We start from the raw sequence: 24,318 nt of genomic DNA, 5'->3' as shown, positions 1-24,318 counted from the left end.
CGAGTATAAAAATTAAAAAAATACTTATCTTAAACTATAAAAATAAAAATATTTAAAAAAGATAAATATAAAAATCAAAAAATCTATCTTAAACTATAAAATTAAGAGTAAAGTTAATAAAATTATAAAACTAAAAAAAGCATTTTAACAGAAAAAAAAAGAGACATAAAAAAATAATCATGAAGTTCAAATTTTCTGATTTAAGAAAACTTTTTTTCTTTCCTAAAACAAAACTTCTTACATATTTAAGTTATTATCCAAACAATAAATTATTTCACAAACAACTTTATTTTCATTAAAACAACTGAAAGTAGAAACAATAATCTTTCCTAAACACACACTAATAAATGGTCGCAATCTACTCATCTAAATCTTTCAATATTTTACTAATAAATACAATGTTCATTACAAACTTGCTACCATAAAAAGAAAATTAAAGGATAGAAGTGGATGCAACAAATTAAAAAACAAAAACTTATGACAGTAAAGCTTTCAAACTGACGTCAATTCTCAATTGAACAGATAACTTGATTTAATTTATCCTGTGTACAAACAAAAGCAAAAAAAAAGAAGAAAAAATCACAAAACCAACCTTCTCTCATCTTCTAATAAAACAACACAATCATGAAAGCAAAAGCAATTCATTTCAACATGCAGGTCAAGCTAGCTACGTGAATTTGCACGCCCCTCATTCTGTGCATGCAGCACCGTGCTCTTCCGTCGTCTTCTTTTGCTGTTTTGGAATTTTATTTTTGCTTCACAGTAAAAATACACGTAATATAAAATAACATAAAGTATGTACTTGAGTGGTGGGAATTGAATCATGTTCTCCTTCTACCAATAGACTGGTGAGGCTTCCCATCAAACAACTCATCAATGTAAGTCTCTATGTCTTCAGCTTGGTACTTTATATACTTCTCCGTCTGTCTCCCGGGGTCGAAAATCTGCGCGAACCTCCCCACGAAGGACCTGTACGCCGGAATCACCACCGAGGAAATCGAAACCCTAAGCTCCGACTGAAGCTGCTCGTCCTTCACCACCCACGTGCTCTGCGTCTTGTGGATCTCGTCGAACAGCGAGTTGAAGCTCTTGAACCTCTCCTTCAGCACCGGCTTGTGCACCTTCCCGTTCACGCTCAACCCCTCTTGGTTCAGACACGCCAGCACCCTGTTCCACGTTTCCCTCTGGTATGTCTTGTGGTAGTTCCTCAGCTCCGAAGACTTCTTCCTGCACCACGTGTCCCCCATCACCTGGCTCATCTCGCTCGACCCCTTTATCTTCTGCAGCATGTACCTCCCGTTGTTCATCATGAAGAAGTTCCTCAGCGCCACCTCTTTGTACAACCGCGCCTTCCCCTCCAGGCTCGCGTCCAGCAGGTCCATCACCCTCATCGCCTGCACCGCGAACGGCGACGCCGCTTCCTTCTCCGAACCGCCGTCGTTTTCCTTCTTCTTCTGCTGCTGCTGCTGCTGCTGCCTCCTGCTCGAGTCCCCGCGCTCCGCCTGCCAATGCTCCATAAACACTTGCTCCAACGTGTCCTTGTAGTCCCCCGCTATGGTCAGGTAGTTCATGATGTAGCGCGTCAGCGGGTGCACCGCCCCACCGGGGACCGCGGTTCTCGCGGTCTCCGACTTAATCTGGTTCTCCAGGTCGCAGAAGATGAAGATGGCGGCCTCGCCAAGTCGCAACTTGGCGAGTTCCATCTCCGTCTTCAGCTCCTCGACATATTCCTCCGGGAACAACCCGACTATATTCGGGATCACGTCCCGGAGGCTCTCGTACATGTCGAGGAGCTTAAAGAGTTTCTCCCCGGCACGCTTCGTCATAGCGGCGCCCTCCGCGAAGTTGAGAAGCTGGATCACCACGCAGCGGTTGAGGCTGCTAAAGAGCCCCGCCGCGACGGATGAATGCTCGGCGAATATTTCATCGGAGAGCTTGCGCTCGCCGGGAAAGTATACCGCCGAGCATTGTCTGAGAGTATTGATCCAGGCGGGGATCATGTCCCTGGCTAGAGTCTCCCATTGCACCTTCTGAACCATTTCATCGATGCTGATCCTCTCTAACCCTAGCTTCTGGAGAATCTCCTCGAACGCGTTCCTCCGCGAGATAATGTAGACCTGGCAGCACTCGGATTCGTAGCCGCCGGATAACATCTCTCTGGCGATCTTTCTCAGGCTGGCAATGGCCTCCTCCGAGTAACCCGGGAAATTGGCGTCGTCTTCGATTTCTCGATCTTGCTCTCGTTGTTTCCCTTTGTAATCGAAGTTGTTCTGGTTGTTATTACTGTTCCCTCCGGGATCCAATTCGGTTGGGATTCTAGATTCTTCCATTATGATTCGGAAGTCCTCCTCCAGATACGACATGAGGCGCTGGTGAATCAGGTTAACGCGGTTCACCAGCGAGCGTCTTACATCGTTGATCTCTTTCTCCGGTTCATCGTTCAGCAATGTCATCAGCTTCGAAATCCGATCCGCGGTTGTCAACAACCACAAATCTTCCTCCTCCACCTCTCCCCATTTCGCTTTGCCTTCCCCTACGTCATACTTCAATATCTTCTCTTCCACGAGATCCAAGTATTTCTCCACAAAGTGAGGAATCTCAATATTCTCTTTGTTTCTACCATCGTTTCTCTGTTGCATAGTTACAAGAAATTGATCAATGTCTCCGGAAACGTTCTCGAGGTTCCCTGCTGGAGGCAACGCCGTAGCCTCTTCTTTCTTCTCCTCCTGTGGCTCCGCTGCATCTGTGGCTTCATGAATTGAAAAATTATGCGTGTTGCCACTATCGGAATTTTCGTCAAGGTTCTTCTCCATGATGGTTGTTACGACGGTTATGCTTCCTCCCTCGGCGAAAGAAATAAGAGAAAAGGCGTTTCCAAATGTTTGAAAAATAATAATAAAATAATTTTTTTTTATGTTCTTTGTTGAGTGGTTGACCGTTGACGTTACTTATTTTTTCGTTTGTGCGTCTCACTAACTACGGTTCATTGATAGCGATGGATAGTGAGAGAGAAAGAGAAGGGAACCTTTGCGCTTTTATTATTGCCTTGTTTGTCGGAGGCGGTGCGTAATGCGCGCCACTCACACGAACCGGTTCGGATCTTTATAATAAGACGAGGTTTCGGATCGGATCCAAACCCGAGAAATCTCGGTGCTACGCGTGATGCTAGTTGCTAAACAAAGCCTGAGACAAGAGTGATTGAGATTTGACAAAAAGAAAACACTTCAGATCCGGCTTAACAGGAAGCTAAGCTTAGCTGAACTTGACAACTTAAAAAAAAAAATACAGAAATTGAGAGAAGGAGAGAGAGAATGAGATATGGCGGAGGTAGAAAGAGGCGAATGCTGTTGCAACCGTTTCTGGTTCTTTGTGCGTCGGTGACTGGTTTGGGGCTGTTGATGCTGGCGCTGAGGCCGTTGGATCCTCCAATCACCGTCGATTTCCCGAGGGATTTCGAGTTCGGAGTTTCAAACGATTCGAGATTGGATGGCGGCGGCGGCGACAGCTCAGGCATCGTCGGAGAGAAACCGTGCGCGGCGGTGGAAGAGATGGGGAAGGATTTCGAGACAGGTGTTTCTGGGAAGGAAACACTGAGAGTGAGGAGAATTATCGAGGATCACTTCGTTCTGAACGGTAATTACTTACTCTGATTTTGATTTACTATTTCCGAGGTTTCTGTTCTTTAAAAGTGTCAAATTTCTTAGCGCGGTCTAAAAGAATGCTTTCATATTAACATAATAACCTGTGTAAGAAATGGTCTCTTGCAGTTTTCGCGTTTGGATTGTAGTGTGCCATTTTTCTTTTGCGTAATTATTCTCAGTTTCTTTTTTTGTCATCGGTTTAGTTACTCACTGTTGTATATTTCTAATTTCTAATGTAATAAATGCATTATATTTCAATAAAAACGTATCGCTTTTAGATGCTTAACCTTATAGGCTCGTGTTAATGTTTGCCAAGCATTATACATCTAGTTCACACTCAAGACAACTGCTCTGTTCTAAAAGGATGCACTTGCTAGTTTATGGATCATGACTAGTGATTATCTAGGCTATTTTTCACTTTTTTTTTTTTTTTTTTTCTGAAAATATTCTTAAATCATAGTTGGGCACCTCTGAGTGAGATCGTTGACATAAACTTGTGAATGGGAACTATGTACTTCTGAAACAGCTGTTCTAGAATCAGAAGACATTGATTTTTACTTATTTTTTGTTTCAGGTGCTTCGAGAATCAGGAATTTGCCTCCGGAGCAGTTCTGTAGTCATGGATTTGTTCTGGGAAAGACTGCCGAGGCAGGTTTTGGGAATGAAATGTACAAGGTCCTAACTGCTGCGGCACTGAGTTTAATGTTAAACCGGTCCTTGATCATTGGCCAAACCAGGCATATTGGTTCTTTCCCAAGCCTTTCTTTTTCATTTTTAACTTTTTTTTAACGGATGAATGAAATGCTAACTAGTAGTAGTTTCTTTCAGAGTTCGTTTGGTGGTATCCCTTTAAAAATGGGGCTCCAAATTCAGGGATTAGTTCTGCATGAAAAACTCTATGTAAAACTAAATTCTGAATCATTCACTCTCAATCTTAAGGAGATACCTTTGTTACCTTTAGAGCATCTAATTCCTACTGCTCTTATATAATGTGTTAATTTTTTAAGCATACCTTGATATCTTGTTAGAGAAACATTTTTGCAATATTTGAATGGCAATCTGTATTCATCTACTTTTGACACATTACATATGTTTACAGCCACTGAGATATAAAACCCTAGCAGTCTCCCATTGATGGATTTGTGAAACTGCTTTGACCTAGCAATTTGGCATCTATATTTATAGTTCCATTATCTGATTATAACCTTGGTTGTATATTTCAGAGGCAAATATCCTTTTGGGGATTACATTTCTTATTCCAACTTTACCTTTACCTTGAATGAAATAAAGCATCTGTGGAGACAAAATGGTTGTGAAAGCAAATATGGGAGGCAACTGATTATGAGGACTGATGATTTTGAAAAGCCAGCTCAAACAAATGTTCTCTGTAGCAATTGGAAGGAATGGAAGCAACCTATCATATGGTAAAGTGACACGGTTTTTCTACTTATGGGTCTTTCAAGCATCATATAATGACTATGAACATTATATTTTAGGTTTCAAGGAGCTAATGATGCTGTGGCAGCTCAATTTTTCTTGAAAAACATACACTCTCAGATGAGAATTGCTGCTTTTGATTTATTTGGTGATCCTCAAGTTCTTGGATCTCAGCCAAATGTATTTGGAGAGCTCATGAGAGTTCTCATATCCCCATCAAAAGATGTTGAGGCAGCTGTCAATTGGGTTATTGGTGGTGGGGAGAATCCTGACATTTCATTGCATATGCGGATGCTTATGAATAGGTGATATATAATTACACTCTAATATTGTTGAATATCATTCTTGATTGAGAAATGAGGTTGGTGAAGCTTACTATTATATGGTCATATTTCTTATGAATTTATTTACCTTTTCAATAAATATCGAGTGAACTATGTGGTAGCTTTAATAATAAGAATTGAAAAACAGAATCTATCTGTGAAAATCTGAAATAGTACTCGGAATATGGGACAGTTTATAGTTTGATATTATTTAGTTGGTGTGGTCTATTGGGCTGTTTGGACTTTGGGAAAGGAGAGTTAGTTAGAATATTAGTTTGTTATGATGAGTTAGTGACATAAATAAATAAGAGGATCGAAAGAGAGGGAATTCATTCAAATCTTTTCATTTGTAAAGTGCGCATTAGCTCTTTATGGAAGAGAATTACAAACCTATGAGGAGAGCTACCCCTCTTATTCTTTGCTCTTATTTAATCAAGAAATACAATCTTTCTTTTCTTTCTTCTATTTTTCTAATTTGGGTTCCAAATATGGGCCCTGGTATCTTTTAAACACAACATGGAAAAAATATCAGAATTTTAAATATGGAATTAGATGATACTAGATACAATTCCCTCCAACTCCTCTCCTCCAATCCCCAAATCACTTGCACCAAGCAAACCTTGATATCTATTAATTAATAATATAAAAGGAAGAAGTTATGCAATAATTTCTTTCCCTTCAAAACCCCCTCCAATACTCTTCTATATAAATGTTATTAATTAATAATATAAAAGGAAGAATTTATGCATTAACTTCTTGCCCTCCAAAACTCCCTCCAATACTTTGTTATATAAATGTTATTATTATAAAAATAAAATAAATTTATCTATTATCTATTAATAATATAAAAGGAAGAAGCTCTGCAATAACTTCCTTCCCTTAAAAATTCTCTCCAATACTTTTCTATATAAATGTTATTATTATAAAAATAAAATAAAGTAATACAGAAATTAATCAATTTACTAAAAAAACACAAAATCAATACTAATAACTGCTACTGGAAATAAATAAAAAATATATTAAAATAAAAGGAAATTTTTGGATGAATATATTTTAATAATTAAAAGTTAAAACAAACCAATATATCAAAACAAATATATTGTAGTGTTTACATTATTTTTTCATATGGTTAATTCATAAGAAGTTTTCCAATAAAATTTTTCCGCTCAAATCAAAAGGAATATGAATGCTAAGATAAAAGAAGAAAATAATATGATGGTATCACACTATCAAGTGTTTTTTTTTAGTAAATATACTAGCGAGTGTTATTATCACTTTAGGAGGAAAATATGGAAAGGTTTAACTAACAAATTCAATATGCAAAGTATACAATAAAGTCAAATAAATATTGAATTAATTGCATTAATTTTATTTAAAAAATGCACAATATAGTTGTATTGTTTAATAGAAAAAATGAGGTTAATTTGTGTGATGAAATAAAATATACTTTTAAATTATAATATATATATATATATATATATATATATATATATATATATATATATATATATATATATAACAACTACCATGACAAGAAAAAGTTAGATATTATATTATACGGGTTATCAAAATAATTTGTACATCGTATAGGTACCCATCTAATTATTAGGCAAATTGAAGAGATTTTTTTTTATATCAAAATCTTAAGTAGTTTTTCAATTACTGTTCAAACAAGTCCATTAATCCGGAGCAGAACTCATCCACGGTTCAAAAAGAATATTGCTAAGTCAGATATCAAACTTTATGCAATCTGGGTTTCCATTACTTCCTGCCAAATGCTAATATCTTTATCACTTGAACACCATGGAGTGCTGTTTGCCCATTCAACTACCAAATAAGTAAGAAGAAAAAGTCTGAAGAAAAAAAAATCAAATATTAACTTAATCACTTCATTCATTATAGATGCATAGACTCTTCGGGTATTAGGCATTCAAACAGTCATCTAGCGTGATATTTATGTTTTAAGATGTCAAATAATTTAGCCTCTTGAATGGCAAAACAGTACGTACAAATATACAGATGACATAAACTTAAAGCATGAAACAAAAAACCTAGCCATATGATAAAATGTCAATTAGTAGGGAAAGAATGTCAATTCTAGTATCCATTCCTGTCTGCATGTATCTATGTTGAAATGGGTATCTTTCATTCTTCAGAAATGATGTACATGCATATTTGACACAAAATATCCACATAACATCTCTTTTCTTTTTTCTTTTTTTGTATAGTAATGGGACTCTACCTTCTCACAGGACATGTCTTTAACTGATTGATGCTATTTCTGTCATTTTTTAAGGTCCATACGAGCTGTACAAGCTGCATTGCATTGCATCAAAAAAGCCATACAGAGTCGGCACCTAATGTCAAGACCAAAGGTGGTTGTGGTATCAGATACACCTTCTCTTGTTAAAAGTATCATGCTCAACATAAGCGAATTTGCGGAGGTAAGTTTTCAGTTTATTTTTAGTGATAATTCATATGCACAGGTTGTGTCAATCTTCCGAGTACAGCAATATGCCGCTCTTGATGCTAAAAATTGTTTTTATTAGTGACAATGGAAATTACTTACTTTCATTATCTAGTTTCTTATTGCTTACAGTCTGAACATGAAGTTTGTAACAACTATCAATACATGCAGTAAACTTGGGGTTCCTTTTTTTACCAGGTGGTTTATTTTGATTATGAAAAGTTCAAAGGAAATATCTTTGAAGGTTTGCCCAAGTCAGATTTTAGAGTGAAGGATTGGGGTCCAGCACCCAGGTGGGTTGCTTTTGTGGATTTTTTTCTTGCATCTCACGCTAAATATGCTGTTGTCTCTGGAGCTCATCGCCGCGTTGGAACTACCTATGCTCAATTAATCGCTGCCCTGGCTGCAACACGTAATCTAGGTACATGCACTGCTTTCGTCCCTGTAGCTGTATTAGTTGTTATTGCTTGTCTCTCTCTTCATACACTTTGCTAAAGCATCTGAAAATTGTTTTCTTCAGGAAACAACTCGTCAGGTTCAAGTTTTTCATTTTTTAGCAGTTTCCAGAGTAATATGTTGACTGAAGGTTTAAGGAATCAAATTGGTTGGGGCCATGTGTGGAACAGATATGCTGGACCGTTGAGTTGCCCTAACCAGACCAATCAATGTGCTTTCACACCTCTTCTCCCTCCTGGTTGGTGGGATGGCCTATGGCAGTCTCCTATTCCAAAGGATATTAATCGCCTTGCTGCCTATGGCATCAAACTTTCTGGTCTTGGCACAGTTGATCACGATTCCCTTCAAAATTACTGTAATTCAAGGAAAAATGTTGAGAGAACCGTCACATTCAATTTGTAGCGTTTGGAAGTCACATTTCATTGTATTCTTTATGGTATAAACATAATAATTTATTAGTATAGAATTTGTTACGGCATTCTTTTCACAATTTGAGTTTTCTAATCTTATTAGTCCATCTTCTGTCAATTTAAATGTAGCCAAACAGATTATGTAACTGTAAAAATGAAATTTTGAGTGTTTGAAGTTGTACGGTTTGAGGTAGAAAGTAGAAACGAGGAAAAGAAATGAGACCCTCAATTAGGTTTTTCTTAGTGTAGTATGAATGTGTCCGGTCAAGTACTCGGCATAGGATAAAAGTAATTTGGAAGGACTGCCATGTGGGAGTTTAGTGAGTAGTTGGGGATGGTAGGAGTTCGTTCAAAAAAATCTTAATTTTTTTTTTTTTGGTATTTTAGTTTAAGTTTTTTTTAATCATTTTATCTGTATGTTTTATCCTGATTTCATAAAAAAAAAAAATCCACTCTTATATATTAAACACATACAATTATTTTGTATGATAGTAATTTTTTGTTTTTAAGAGTTTTTTTTTTTAAAACAAAAGAGATTTTAGACATTTTTTTACAAGAAAATTTTAAAGGATTTTTTAATTTCTTACTCGAATAAATTTTTTTATAATATTTATTTATGAATAAATTTTTTTATATTATTTTAAATTGTTAACAATTAAAAATAATTTTATGTCACAATATAAATTATTTATTATAAATATAATATATAATATATGTTTAAAATATTTATTTATATAAATTTCAAATATAACTTATATATTTAAATATATAATTTATTTGTTTGTATGGTTTATTATAATTTTTAGTTATATAATAAACACTTATCTCATACAATGTCCATGCTAAAATACTAATTAAGAAAAAAAAAATACAATTGGTATTCGATATTATTAAAATGTCAAACAAGAAAATACATTAAAATTACATATAAACTATAAAGTGTCTATTTGTTTTAACTTTTTTTTTTCTTATAAAATCTCTTCTGTTTAATAAAATAAACACTTTTTTTTTTTTACTTTTAATGTATTTGTCTAGATTTCTTTATTTAAAATAAGCAATTTTTTACTTTTTTATTTTTTTTATTTTTTATTTTTTAGGTTTAGGGTTTAAACAAATAGACCCAAAAGTCAATGTGAAGTATTATCTAACAGCGAGTTTTATATAAAATGTGACGTATAATTAATTTATATATATATATATATATATATATATATATATATATATATACTTTGTCTACCGAAAAATAAAAAGGTAAAATAAATTTATGATCAATAAAAAAAATTATTATTTTTTATAAGCAATTACATCTGGGTTCTAAAATAAAATGAAAAAAATATATATAAATAATGAGTAAAAATATTTATATTAAAAAAAAACTAAAGAGAGTTGTTATAAAATAGAATACTCTTTTATATAATGATGACTAGTAGGGTAAGAGGCATACTAAAAAATAAAATTAAAAAGTAAAATAAATAGGTGACTACATTGTTAAGGTGGTACATATTATTCTTTATAGTAATTGTTTAAAGGTATAATTATTTCTAAGAAAAATAAAAATCAAAGAGGTAGTTACTAAAATGCAAGTTAATTGGACCTATAATGAATCATGAGTGATGTAGAGAGGATTCATCACTCCTATAGGAGATGCGCATTAGGTATCTCAATAGAGTGAAACGTAAAATATATGTGGTAACGTTAGAATTAGTCAATATTAGATATTGTGCTTATTTATATTTTAGCACCTACATGAATATTTTGATAAATGTATGATTGAACTTAACGAGAATGACAATATTATGTCTTATGCTCAATCAACGAGATATGGACAAACGAACAAATTATCCTACTATAATTATGGTTGTAGAAAGGTTGAGATTGACTCACCGATTTATTCTCTTTAATTGGTGGCAATGACGCATTATTATATTTCAATATTTGTTTATAATATTTAATATAATGATATTAAATATTAACCTATGGGGTCATACACGTAGAAAAAATATTTGGGACAAAGTCATTAAATTAAATATTATTTAATTAAAAGGTTAATTAATTAATTGACAATAGATTTAATTAAATGTTTTAATTAAAAAATGGACAAGATATTGGGTTTGTTCACAACAAACCCAACAAAGAAGTCAATTAGGTTAACAATAATCTATTAGATCAAAAGATAATCTTAGATCCCTTTTGTTTTATGTTTTGTTGTTAACAAATAAAGAGATTTTTGATCAAAAGTATAAGTTCTTAAAACAACTAAGATGAATCTTTTACTAAAATGCAATTCGTCAATAAGACAAAAGATGCATTAAGACATTTCTGTTACTAGCTAAGACGAACCCTTAGTCATAAAAAGATATATGTATTAAATATTTTATCATTTATGATTTCTAAACAAGGAATTGACTATGGCTAAATGTTTCCTTATCATATCGAATTTAAAAATACTTCTTCGGTGTCAACACTCTACAAAAAGGAAAAAAAAAAAAAGAAGACATGTTTTGCATCAAAAAATTGCAAACATAGAAAGTTGCAGATAAAAGTTGTTTTCTCAATGTGACATCTTGACACACGCATGGTTGTACCCATTTGATACCCAAAAGATGATAAATAGTTTCTTTGATCAAATAAGAAGTGATAAATTGGTGAAAACATTTAATACAACCATTTATTACACCAACAGACACTTCTTTCCTCAAGAAGCAAATCATAAAGACTGACGAAGCAAGTCGTAAGAGATAAAACTTAAGGATTTAAGATGGTCATCTTCATTAAAGTCTTATAAAGGAAGTTTGAATTTTAGAAAGAAAGAAATAGGTTGATAAGAAATATAGAAACAATCAATTGAAAAATATTTCTTGTAAAAAGTTTTTGCACTTAACTTGTATCATTTCTTGAAAGGAAGACGAACCAATTCTATAAACTTTTGTAACTTTGAGTTATTAGGTTTGAACTTGGAAAGACTTATCTATAAAAGAATACTTAGTATTAGGGCCTAAAGAGGCCTATCTATAAAAGAATACTCAGTATTGAAGCTTGGAGAGGTTTTGTGTAAAAGAATACTTGAGTAGTTACTTGAAGATGCAAGACAAAGTAGGATTGAGCCAAATGTGACTTGGTAAAGAATATTTGTATCTTGTATAAGATAGTAAAAATTGATCTTGTTGGATCAAGAATTGGACATAATCTTGGTGATTGAGACGAATCAATATAAGAACACTTTGTGATCTTACTATTTATCTTTTTGTCTGTACTCCTTACTACACCGTTATTACCTCACTGTTCCATGAAAAGTGTGAGTTTTTGAGTGACACAAGTGTCTCTGTTTTCTATACATAATCTATGATAAGTTAACCTAATTACACTTATGCATATCTTTTTAAGAGAAAAAAAAAACAGAAAGGCTTCTATGAGAGTTTTGTGAGAAACGCAAGACCCTAACTCCATCCACCTATGATTGCACCAAAATCTTTCCCTTTACGTTGCTAATGTGAATTGAGTAAAAGCATCATACCCTTTGGTGCTTGGTGATTAGGAAGGAATAAGGTGTTTATCCTTCAACCACATAAAGGAATCTCCAAAAGACATAAAGTGCGCTACAAAGGTAAAATCTCAAAACCCATAACATGGTTCTTGGTAATGTGTGATCCATAGGAAAAGGGATTATTTTTCTCATGGGATTATTTTATTAAAATTGTTTTGAAAACTACCCATGAAATCCCAACATATGTACTGATTTCATGAAAGGATAGCAACATCATGATTCAATTCCCAAGAAAAGTCAATGGAAAACAACTTAAAGATTAAAATTGGTTCACGCATACATTTGTGCCCCCAAGCTTCTAATAGTAATAAGAGGTACAGTGCTTCATAAATGATTATTCTAAAAAGGCATGGAAATAATTTTTTATCAAAAAAATCAGAAGCTTTTTATTTCTTTAAGTGTTTCAAGATGCTTGAGGAAAAGAAAGTTGGTTTGATTGTTGAGTGGTTGCATATAGATAGAGGTGAGGAGTTTAACTCCTTGGAATTCAACAAGTTTTGTAAGCATAATGAGATAAAAAGGCATCTAACTACAACATACACTACCCAACAAAAGGGAGTAGTTAAGCGCAAAAAACAGACTATGATAAATCTTCTAAGATTAATGTTGTTAGAAAAAGCGATGCCAAGATTTTTTGGCATGAGATAGTGAAATAGACAATGCATGTTTTGAATCGATCACCTACATTAGTTGTTAAGGAAATTACTCTATAAAAGGCCTGGAGTGATAAAAAGAAACCTGTGGAGCATTTTATAGTGTTTTCATATGTTGGGCATGTTCATATACCAAATGCTAAGAGGACAAAGCTTGAAGACAAAATGTATGAGCCATTTGCTTCTTGGTGTTAGTGATGAGTCTAAAGGATACAAATTGTATGATCCCATTATAAAAAAAAAGCTCATTGTGATTTGATATATAATTTTTTAAGAATGAAGTTAATGGAATTGGGATCAAGCTATGAACAAACATGTTGATGGACATATAATGGGATGATAGTGAAAATGAAAATAATATAAGAGAAAAATCTAGAACAAATGAAACTAGAGTTGAAGAAGCAGAAGTTGAATGGTCTCTTCGAGTACGACAAATCAAAAATGGATGAATGGTAAGGAGAGAAGAGATAAACATCCTCTATTATGGATGGAAGATTATGTTTTAGGTGATGGTTTATTAGGAAAAGAAGATATGAATATGGCATTTATCATATCTTCAAATCTCACAAATTTTGAGGAAGTAATGAAGTGCTCGAAGTGTCGTATGGCCATTGATGAAGAGATCAGATCCATCGAGAGAAATCAACCTTGGAAGTTAGTAGAGTTACTAGTTAGGGCAAAGAAAATAAGAGTAAAATGAGTTTACAAGACTAAATTGAATGAACTTGGCTAGGTTGACAAATACAAAGCTAGGCTAGTGATTCAAGATTATTCAGAGCAACATGAAGTGGATTTTACATAGTTACTTGTACTTGTTGCAATAATGGATATTGTGAGAATTGTTACATCACTTGATGCAAATAAAGGTTGAGAACTCTACCAACTAGATGTCAAGTCTACTTTTTTACATGGAGAAAAAAGTGAAAAGGTTTATGTGGAGCAACCAAAGGGGTACAAAAAGAAAGGAAGTGAACAAAAGGTGTGTAAATTACATAAGGTACTTTACAAACTAAATAAATCTAAGAGCATAGTTTAGTATAATTGAGTCTTATTTCAATAAAGAAGGATTTCAAAAAGTCATAGTAAACAAACCTTATTTATCAAACAAAGTAAGGAACGTAAACTTTTCACTGTTGATATTTATGTTGATGATATTTTATTCATTGATGATGATGAAAATATGATGCGTGAGTTTAAGTGTTCTATGAAAAAAAAGATTTTGATATGATGACTTAGGAATATGAGATTTGGTGGAAACCTTAGGAGATATTTTATTGATGTAATTCCTCCTTTAAGCTTCTTGGACGGATCTTTGACTTCTTGGATTCCTTTAAGCTCCTTCAATGACTTATAATGATGTTAGAAGCCATGTCTGACACATAAGGAAAAGGTAGGGTCTCCCGTAGGTGACGCCACACTCTTGAAGAGTGATAAGTCTCTTCAAATTTTCACCACATTCAAGAGAGGATAAGAAAAAATGAAGAAGTTTCAAAAAGAGAAACAAGCTTTGAGAGAGAGAATTAGAAAAAAGTTCATCCAACTTATCAAAATGCTTAAAACTATCACAAAATGGGTTCAAAAATATAATATATAGAGTTTAGTTGGCTTATGGTACAAGCTAAATTAACCATGATTAAATGTAAGCATAGTTAGCTATCTTGTACTTAAGCTAACTAACTTTAGTTAAATGTCTACAAGTCTAGTTAGTTGTCTTAGAGCTTATGGAGCAAGTTAAGCTAATCCTAGTTTAAGAATAACCTAGGTTAGCTTAAGTTAACTCCAACTACCTAACTTAATAATTACAACTACTAGATTAATGATTATTTTTAACAAGTTGTTGAGATGTCACTATCAAAACCATGTGACTTAATTTATAGCTTGGATGGCAAGCTTGGCATTGTTTGGACGTCCAAACCAATTGCATGAACAAGTGGACGTCTAAACCTATGAGCTATAAAATGATTTGGGCCATCAAAGTCCAAATAAGTCTAATAAGACTTTGCTAGTTACACTTCTCCTAATTTATTAATTACACCATCAAATAATACAAGGAAAAAATTACCTACACTACTTGACCCAAAATACAAGGTAAAAAATATCCTAATACAGTCATTACTAAAATAAATTACAAGTAAGAAAAATGTATAACAACTGATGGAATCATACTTTGGAATGCAAGAGGTGACACACTCAAAGATCCAAGAGGAGAGGGCTAGACATGGAAGATTGGGCCAGTCAAGGCCCAATGGGCCCTATGGGCTTGGAAGGCCCAAATCAAGTTTCAACATGGGCCTATCTTGATATGAACATTCTTATTATATTTTGTTAGCTTAGTTTGAATATATTTTGGTCTTCTATTTTGGACCACATAGAGTAGCATTTTAGGTTTTAGGCTTGTTGGGCCTAGTTTTGGGCTTCATGGGCCTTTGGGTTTTTGGTACCCAATATTGGGCTCATTTTCATTTTTGTAATTTTTCCTTTCTATTGTATTTGTTTGACCAATGTATTTAGGTCATTAGAATAGGAAAATACAAGGAATACTAAAGTAGACTAATTAGGTTAAATTAAGTTTAATTTGGAAGTCATTTAAGTTACATTTGAGTCACATGTTTAACACCTTTGGTGGCTGAACATGTGACACTCAAATTAACCCTAAATGACACTCCAAATTCAACCTAGATGCACCTTTAGTACCTGAATTTTCGGCCAAGCACATGGGAGCCAAGATTTGAATTCAAATTTCAAATTTGAATTCAAATTTTGGGCGCCACATGTAGCCTTTGATTTAGGCTCCCAAAGTTTGCATAACCGAAAACCTACTTAAGTGTTTTCCCACACATTGTATTGACTTTGAGTTGAATGAAATTTGAGAGCCATTGAGCCGAGTTTCCTTTCAAAGTCACCAAAATTCTCACCTCAAAAACCCTAGGAAAGTTCATCTCTTTCCTTCTCTTTGAAGTGAGTAGTCCATTGCTCCTTAAGCTTGGATGCTTCCATCCAAGGCTTAGGCCTAGTTCATCCGAGAATCCTTCATCCTTCAAGTGTTCTTAAGATTCGGTCTCCATCTCCTTTGAAGAAGATCCAAGCTAAGGTGAAGCTAAGGAGAAGAATCACATCCACTTCTCCTACCTTTTCCATCAACAACAATATGAGTCCTTTAAGTTAGGATAAACCTCCTAAGGTAAGGTACCTTACTAAATAAGGGTAAGTGCCTTACAATTCTTCAAACCAACTTTGTCAACCTTCACCCTTCTTGGACTTATCTATTCTAAAGGAAGTAGGTTTCCATCAAGATTTTTCCCTAGCATTGAGGTTCTACAAAGAAAAATGGTCTTTTTATGTAAGAGAAAATATGTAGTTGAAGTATTACATCATCTTGGCATGAAATAGTGCAATTTAGTTTGCAATCCCTTAGTTCTAGGATACAAATTATACAATGATGAAAAATGAGTCAAAGTTGATGAAACTTATTACAAACAAATTGTGGGAAACCTAATGTATCTTTGAGCAACACGTCTAGATCTCATGTTTATTGTAAGTCTAATTAGTCATTTTATCTCCAATCAAATCAAGATGCATTTGCAAGCAACAAAACGAACACTAAGATATCTAAAATGAACCATGAACTATGGAATATTGTACAAGAGAGGACGGATTGATAACTTGTTTGTCTTCACAAATAACAATTATGTAAGTGATGTTGGAGATTAGAAAAACACTAGTTATGTATTTATGATGAGTGAAGGTGTAATTGCCTAGTCATTGAGAAAGCAACTTCTTGTTACTTTATCAACAACTGAGGCTAACTTTGTGGCAACAACAACTTGTGCATATCAAGCAATTTGGATGAAAAGGGTGTTGAAAGAACTTGGTCATTCACAAGAAGGAGACACTTCCATGAATTGCTAATATTATGCTATTAAGTTTTCAAAAAATCCATGATTACATTTGATCATTAAAAATTATCAATAAAATTCATACTTCTAATAAAAATTGTTGAAATTTTCTTTGTCTATAACTATTAAATTTTATTTTTTAATCTTTATAACTAAAAATATTCTATTTTAATCTCTATATATCAAATTTTTGTTCTCTTTTAATCTTTATCATCTATTTTTATAGGAAGGAAAATGTAAAATTTATGAAGTTATAAGAAAAAAAAACATGTATGAATAAAAATAAAAATGAGTTATGTTTAGTTATGGCAACTAAGATAAGTTTTGTGAAATTATATAACAAAAAAAGTAATTAAACCCATCCATTAAAATTGAAATAATACATAGAAGATTAGCATGTCGATGTGCGAAGATGAGATACACAACATATTGATAAATAGTACTTTTTCCCCCATTTTCTCCTAATTTTTTTTTTTTTTTTTTAAAGTTTGGCTTCTCTGCTTGGTTTGGGCGTTTTAGTGCATTTTCAAATCTGAATGTTAACAACAGCAAACCCGGTGCGTCATTTTCACAAACACCTCGCCAACCAAGCACTGGTGTTGGTAATCAAAGACCTCCCATTCGACGCCCACCCGCCGCCACCGTCACCGCCGCCATGGACAAACGACGCCGTCACGGAGGTTCTCCGATCCATCTCCCGCTACGCCTTCCAGTCCCCTCGCTCCATGGGCCGCCAGAGCGGCTTCCGCCACCGCACCCCGCTGCGGCAGCGCAACCTCACCCTCGAGCACCACAAGCTCCGCAACAGCACCCTCGTCCTGGGCCCCGCGGCCCACCGGGACCCCTACAAGGCCCACCTCGGGCCCCAAAAAGCCCTCGAGTTCTTCCGCTGGGTCGAAGCCCGCTTCAACTTCGCCCACTCCGAGCCCACGTGCCGCGAGATGGCCCGCGTCCTCGCCCGCGCGGCCCAAGTCAAACCCCTCTGGGACTTCCTCAAGCGCTGCGGTCACGTGACCACTGCCACCGTCACGTGCCTCATTAAACTCCTCGGAGAAGAGGGCCTCGCCGACCAAGCCTTGCTCACCTTCTACCGGATGAAGCAGTTCCGCTGCAGACCCGACACCCACTCTTACAACGCGCTCATCCACGCGCTCTGCCGCGTCGGGAACTTCGCCAAGGCGCGGTTTTTCCTCCAGCAAATGGAGCTCCCCGGTTTCCGGTGCCCGCCGGACACCTTCACTTACACCATCCTCATAAGCTCTTACTGCCGCCACGGAATGCTCACCGGCTGCCGGAAGGCCACGCGCCGCCGCGTGTACGAGGCCGGGCGTCTCTTCCGGTTGATGCTCTTCAAAGGGTTGGTTCCCGATGTTGTGACTTACAACGCCTTGATCGACGGGTGCTGCAAGACTTGGCGCGTGGAGAGAGCTTTGGAGCTGTTTGATGACATGAAGAAGAGGGGCGTTGTTCCCAACCGTGTTACTTACGGGTCTTTCATTAGGTACTATAGTGCTGTGAATGAGGTTGATAAGGGTGTTGAGATGTTGAGGGATATGCAGAAGTTGGGCCATGGGGTTGCCGGTTCGAGTTGCTACACGCCCATTATTCACGCGCTTTGTGAGGCTGGGAGAGTTGTTGAGGCATGGGAGTTTCTTGTTGAGTTGGTTGATGGAGGCTCTGTGCCGAGAGAGTACACTTATAGGTTGGTTTGTGACGCGCTTTGCGCCGCCGGAGAGGGTGGGTTGTTGGAGGAGGATGATGGTTTGCACAAGAGAATTAAGGATGGCATGTGGAATAGGTACAGGCAAGTGATGAAAGTGAAACCGGTTATGGCTCGCAAGGGGTATCCTGAGATGGAGGAATCAGTAATGGGTTGAGTTTGAATTTGAATATGAAGTTGAAGTTGGGCGTGCAATGTGGTTCTTTGGATGGTTGTTATTGAGATAGTGGCGGGCCTTGTTTCTTTGGATGCAGGTACTGTGCATTACATGGTACTACTATTTTGCTTCCTAGACATGTGGACTGATTAGATACAATTACTTCAAACAATATGTTAATGATTTCAACATCTTATATGGGTTTTGAATACCGATCATCTTTCCTTCATATAGCACATTAAATGAGATTACTTTGCACTGAAGGAGGAACACCATGCTTAGATTGTTAACAGTAGTGTAGTGGTGTAAATCATTTTTATGCTTACAGAAGTCGATTTCGGATTGACCTGATGATGTAATTGACTGTACCTAATGAGAAGGGAAAATACATTTGTTTGTCGTTGCTGTCGAATATTGAATTTATTTGCTTATCTTTCATTATTACTAGTGGGCTGGGTCTTTCCAAATTGTCCTGTCTTCTTGTAATGAAATGCTTTCACTTTTCTATCAGTACCAGTGTAACACATGGTTTGCCTCCCTGGTAGTTTTCGACATTATCCAATCTAATAATACACTTGTTACAGAGTAAATGACTACGTAATGAAACATAGTTAAATGTTAATCTTAAGTGAAGCTATATTTATTAAGTTGACTTTTGGCCTAATTTTCACCATTCGACTGATGGTAGCTATATTTATTAAGTTGTCCTCTTGACTATGCAGAAAAGATTGTTGACTCTAGAATGCCTAATATAATAGGAAACAGAAGGTTGTATCATCAACTTACCCATTAGTTAGTTAGTTAGGTTAGTTTGTCAGTGATATAAGGTGTATTGTCTATAAATAAGTAGGGGTAAGAGAGAGGACATCTTCTCATTAGCTAGAGGCAATTAGGGCCTTTTGGCTTGGGAGATGCGGCCTCTGTTATATTCTAAAAATTGAGGTTTTTCTTATCCCTATTGTTCTGTCAATAAAATTCAATCTTTCTCACTGTTATGGTACCAGTTTTAACAGATTCTCAAACTGTATTTAGGGGGATAAGAAAGCTATGTTTTCTCTAATGTTGAATATCCTTCTTCAATTTGGGCTTGCTTTATTGAAGGTTGTTTCTTCTTCTTTGCTCTCTCCTTTTTCTTTCTTTAAAGATTTGTTTTTTTGAAAATTGAAAGTCATTCAATTGTTTTATTGCTTTTTTATTATGGTTCTGTCCCTTAGATCTAGTTAACAGACCTTGGGCAGTAAAATCTGGTAGAAAAACACTAGATTTCTGATTTCTTCCTATTTGTCCTGTTTTGGTAGCTGAGTTTGTCCTTGTTAGGGAAAACCCAGCAATCTCCAAGAATAAAAGTACTTGATAACTTCCAGAAAATTTGGGTAATAAACTATTCTGTTTTTAGTTAACTAGTTAATCATAGTTTGTTAGTTGTTTTATTGTTCCCTCATCTTTCTTTTACAATGCCAATAAATCAGTTACGTTGCCATGCAATATAATTCTTTTACCAAGATAAGAGGTTTGGAATGTTTGATCAGGTTGTAGCTGTTAAAAGATTTGATACCATTGGTGTCCAAAGAGAGAAAGAATTTCAAGTTGAGGTTCTCATGCCCTCTCCTACAGCATCCCAACCATTTTAATATGATCAGTTATGGTGTGGAAGGGGGTCATTTTAGTACGATTGGTTATGTCTATGAATACATGCATTTGGGATTCATAGAATCTCTCATCTCTGTTTATAGGGCCCATGTCAGAGGGATAATTGGAAATAAGGTCAAGTGGTTAGAGTTGAAAATATGGTGGGAAAATAGCATAGTAGTCAATAGCGGCCGGAGCGGCCGCTATCGCGGCGCTCCGGAGCGGAGTGGCCTCACCCCGCAATGTGGCTGCTGTCGCGTGGCGGATTTCTGTAGCGGCTGGAGCGGCCGCGTCGGAGGCGTAGCGGAGCGGCCCAAATCGCGGATTCGCGGGCGCGATTTCAGACTTACCCTTCATTAAGGGTAAGTCAGTCTTTTCAATGGGCTTTTTTTGCCCTAATCATCCCTTCCCTCTCGCGATTTCAGACTCATCCAAAACAAACACCTTGGCTCGTCTCTCCCCCTCTGTTTCTTCTTCTCTGGCGATCGCGTGCAGCTCCGACGAACTCCGGCTCCGACGCACCTCCATCGGCGACGCGCCTCCAGCTCCGACGCACCTCCGACTCCGACGAGCCTCCAGGTCCGACGCAGCTCCGACGTGGCCGCAAGCTCCGACGCGCGTTTGTCTTCTATTCTTCTTCCTCCGACTCGCGTTTGTCTTCTTCTATTCCCCTATTCTCCTTGGTTCTGTCTTTTATGCAACATGCAACATATTTTTTTTTAATTATTTATTAAATTATTTCAACTGATTTTTTTTTTATAATTTTTGATTAAATTTAATTGAACAAATTTTATTTTTAAATTCTGATTAAATTTAATTCAACAAATTTTATTTTTAAATTCTGATTAAATTTAATTCAGCAAATTTAATTTTTAATTTCTAATTAAATTTAATTCAGAAAAATTTATTTTTAATTTCTGATTAAATTTAATTCAGTTAATTTTATTTTTAATTTCTGATTAAATTTAATTCAACAAATTTTATTTTTAATTTCTGATTAAATTTAATTCAGCTAATTTTATTTTTAATTTCTGATTAAATTTAATTCAACAAATTTTGTTTTAATTTCTGATTAAATTTAATTTAGCAAATTTTATTTTTAATTTCTGATTATAATGTTTAATTTTTTACTTACTTAGAGCTTTAACACTTTGTTTTGGAGACATTTTATATTATGTATTGTTTAAGTACTATGAACTTTTAATTATTAAAAATGTTTAATGCATGAATTTAGAGTTATTTTTTTGTTTTTTTAGCTTTTATATATATAAATTAATATTTAAATAGCGGTTATCCCGCTCCGCGTCATCCCGCTATCCCAGTTTTAGGGTCGGCCGCTCCGCGCCGCTATCCGGGATTGACTACTATGGAAAATAGTTATAGTTACATAATCGGTTGCACAGTTGGCTTAAATAGCATAAGGGTAGAAGATGGGTCCTCGGTTAATTGGTTAATCTTGGAAAACTGAGCTTTAGGTCAGTTGTGAAAGGGAAGCCTTTGCATGGAGATTTCTCTCATCTTTTGGTTCGGATCACATTCTCTAATAGTAATAAAAAAATTCATTCTCATTCTTCAATTCTTTGTCTGGGTTCCTAGCGATCTCTATCGTAATATACTTTAATGCATTTTTTTTAACATCAAACTATCATCAGTTAGTTACTGTTAGTAAAGGTTACCCCGCAAGAAAATCAAATGAAATTTAGGTAAATGTTTAATTTACCTAAACGATGAAACAATATACATATCATAAAGTTGACAAAAGTTATTTCTAAAGGATCTGTAGACAATGGTAGTTTCAAAAATGAATTCACTACATTTAGATTAGATGGATCACATTTCTTTTACTGGGAGATTCCACAATTAATTGGGCTGAAGAGGGTGTGCTACTAGTTTGTTAAATGCTTCCATGTGTGATATCTGTTTATAATGCTTTATAACATTTACGTGACTTTTCTATTCTCTGTAAGCATATATATTCACCAAAAACGCATAGACCTTATTCGTATCTTAATGCCAACCCCTTTGCTCCGATGCAATTCACATGTTCTGTTCTTAGTTGCAACCATGCTGAACAAGACATCCGTTACAGGCGAGGATGCTAAATGTTGTCCCATATTTGTCCACTTGTTATATTGTAGTAGCCACGATTTGACAAGGGTTATTTGCAGATATTTCAGCTGATAAAGAACTGCTATATTGGAATACCAGAATGATTATAGCTGCCAAGGAAGCAAAAGACTAAATTATCTTTACCATGAAGCAAATGATCCAACACTCTTTTGGATAAAGGTTTCCATTCAAAACTCTCATTTTGGGCTTGCAAAATTTGGAGCAACTGAAGGCTGATGTTGCCAGTTGCCAGTTGCCACTAGGATCACAGTAAGATAGGGTTATTGTACTACTGAATATGCTACTTGTGGAAAATTAACGATGAGATTGGACATTTACATTTTTGGGGAAGTGCTATTGGATCTATTGTCCTTGAAAGACATCTTCTTGACTAGGTAATTATTAATATTGTGATTTGTTTCTTTTATCTTTTGCCCGGGATTAGTAACATACATAGTACTTCCGTTTTTTCTTTCACAGTCGAATAATTTTTGTATTGTTCTAAACATACATCCCAGATGACATTTGTTTCAACTTTATACATATCTTGCAATGGAATGACATGTTTGTTCTTGTATTTTGCATTTCTTATTTATCTTATGAACTTGAAAGAGATGAAGCTGGATTATGAAGCATTTTTCTTATTTGATTAGCTGTTGCTAATCTATGAACACGTTGGCATATTAATACTGTAGAAACGAATGATAATATTTATAATTAGTGTATATTTACATTTTCAGCTTGCTATATAATATCCATGGATTATTATTATATTGCTTGTTCTGTTTGCATAGTCTAACCCTTCAAAAGTTGTTGCAGCTTGGTAAGCATACTCAAGATTGTTTCTCCAGTTGCAAGGTTAACATAGCATCTACATGCTTTTTACTATCTTGTAAGTTGTAACTACTCCAGGGTATCAAAGAAGATAATGTGTTGCAACTACATGCTTCAAGAATATAAGGAAGAAAGCATACCCCTTGATGTAGATTAGAAGTGGCTGGTATCTTAAAAGAGGTATAAGAAAAGTGAAGACACTTCAAAAGATAGTGTTCAAAATATTAGTGTAGGTTGTCCAGCTATTTTGAAAAGTGTAGGTGACGCACTCGTGAACCAGAGGCTCAACATTACATGCTTGGACCTGAGTTTTCAGTTCTTATGGTTACTGCATTTAAAGACGATACATTATTAATTCTTCTATGTTCTATCTTAATATTGTTGGAAGCAAATACAATTTCTAGATTTAAACAGAAATTATGTTGTAAATTGATTGGATTGCCGAATTTTGCTTTTTTGTGAAATGTATTAGAATTTAAGTTTTTTTATTCCCAGCGAGGTCTGTATAACCTTGCAGGTGTAAAATCCTAACAAGTTGCAGAACATGTAGCAACTATATAACATGTAGCTAGAAAGCTCAACTATATAACATGTAGCAAGGAAAGCTCAAAGGTGAAATTTAGCTTAGTTCAAGAAAGAAAAAGAAGTTTAAAAACAGGTAAGATCTATGTAAAGGGAAATAATAAATAGTCATAAATCCTTATTTTTTAACAGTTGTAATAGTGTCTATATAAGACACTTTATTCATTTGCTGTACTCTGTTCTGTGTGCATCAATACAGATAAACACTTTCTCTGTTTTTCTCTCTTCCATGACAGAACTCTAACATGGTATCAAGAGCACTGTGACATCAACCATGACTTCCGCATCTCAATTCGTTCCACACACGCTCAATATGCCGATTGCTATCAAATTAGATGATGATAATTTCCTGATTTGGGAAAAACAGGTTCTTGCAACAATTCGAGGGTTAAAACTTGAGAAATTTGTTCGTGGAGATGCAATTCCACCACGTTTTGCTACAAAAGAAAATGAAACTGCG

General features: G+C 35.2%; 3 protein-coding genes across 4 annotated transcripts; 2 read left to right on the top strand and 1 right to left on the bottom strand.

The window, feature by feature from the left end:
- Positions 1-490: 490 nt before the first annotated feature.
- On the bottom strand, positions 491-2,988 carry LOC109815321 (exocyst complex component EXO70C2). Its single transcript, XM_020380014.3, has one exon. It carries the CDS (start codon positions 2,811-2,813, stop codon positions 822-824), a length of 1,992 nt encoding a protein of 663 aa, XP_020235603.1. The 5' UTR covers positions 2,814-2,988; the 3' UTR covers positions 491-821.
- Positions 2,989-3,154: 166 nt separating this feature from the next.
- On the top strand, positions 3,155-8,814 carry LOC109815331 (uncharacterized). The gene is made up of 7 exons (XM_020380030.3): positions 3,155-3,633; positions 4,216-4,378; positions 4,865-5,065; positions 5,138-5,383; positions 7,698-7,845; positions 8,067-8,289; positions 8,389-8,814. The coding sequence occupies exons 1-7, from the start codon at positions 3,312-3,314 to the stop codon at positions 8,724-8,726; spliced, it is 1,641 nt and encodes a 546-aa protein (XP_020235619.1). The 5' UTR covers positions 3,155-3,311; the 3' UTR covers positions 8,727-8,814.
- An 8,410-nt stretch (positions 8,815-17,224) lies between these two features.
- Positions 17,225-23,733, top strand: LOC109815332 (Pentatricopeptide repeat (PPR) superfamily protein). 2 transcript variants are annotated; one of them, XM_083072296.1, is made up of 4 exons: positions 17,225-18,801; positions 20,234-22,422; positions 22,502-22,837; positions 23,262-23,733. In XM_083072296.1, the coding sequence occupies exon 1, from the start codon at positions 17,364-17,366 to the stop codon at positions 18,702-18,704; it is 1,341 nt and encodes a 446-aa protein (XP_082928422.1). In that variant the 5' UTR covers positions 17,225-17,363; the 3' UTR covers positions 18,705-18,801; positions 20,234-22,422; positions 22,502-22,837; positions 23,262-23,733. The 2 variants fall into 2 exon arrangements, with proteins under 2 accessions (XP_082928422.1, XP_020235620.1); XM_020380031.3 differs by lacking the exon at positions 20,234-22,422 and having other exon boundaries at positions 17,226-18,801.
- The last annotated feature ends 585 nt before the right edge of the window (positions 23,734-24,318 follow it).

This window comes from Cajanus cajan, chromosome 4 (genome assembly GCF_000230855.2).
Source record: "Cajanus cajan strain Asha chromosome 4, NIPB_CcT2T_4, whole genome shotgun sequence".
NCBI classification, from domain to species: Eukaryota; Viridiplantae; Streptophyta; class Magnoliopsida; order Fabales; family Fabaceae; genus Cajanus; species Cajanus cajan.
This window is presented reverse-complemented; position numbering and strand designations above follow the sequence as displayed.

Coding starts and splice junctions, on each gene's coding strand:
- LOC109815321 (XM_020380014.3), bottom strand. CDS start 2,813: ATGGAGAAGAACCTTGACGAAAATTCCGATAGTGGCAACACGCATAAT.
- LOC109815331 (XM_020380030.3), top strand. CDS start 3,312: ATGAGATATGGCGGAGGTAGAAAGAGGCGAATGCTGTTGCAACCGTTT. Junction 3,634..4,215: donor GGATCACTTCGTTCTGAACG/GTAATTACTTAC, acceptor TTTTTGTTTCAG/GTGCTTCGAGAATCAGGAAT. Junction 8,290..8,388: donor GGCTGCAACACGTAATCTAG/GTACATGCACTG, acceptor TGTTTTCTTCAG/GAAACAACTCGTCAGGTTCA.
- LOC109815332 (XM_083072296.1), top strand. CDS start 17,364: ATGTTAACAACAGCAAACCCGGTGCGTCATTTTCACAAACACCTCGCC.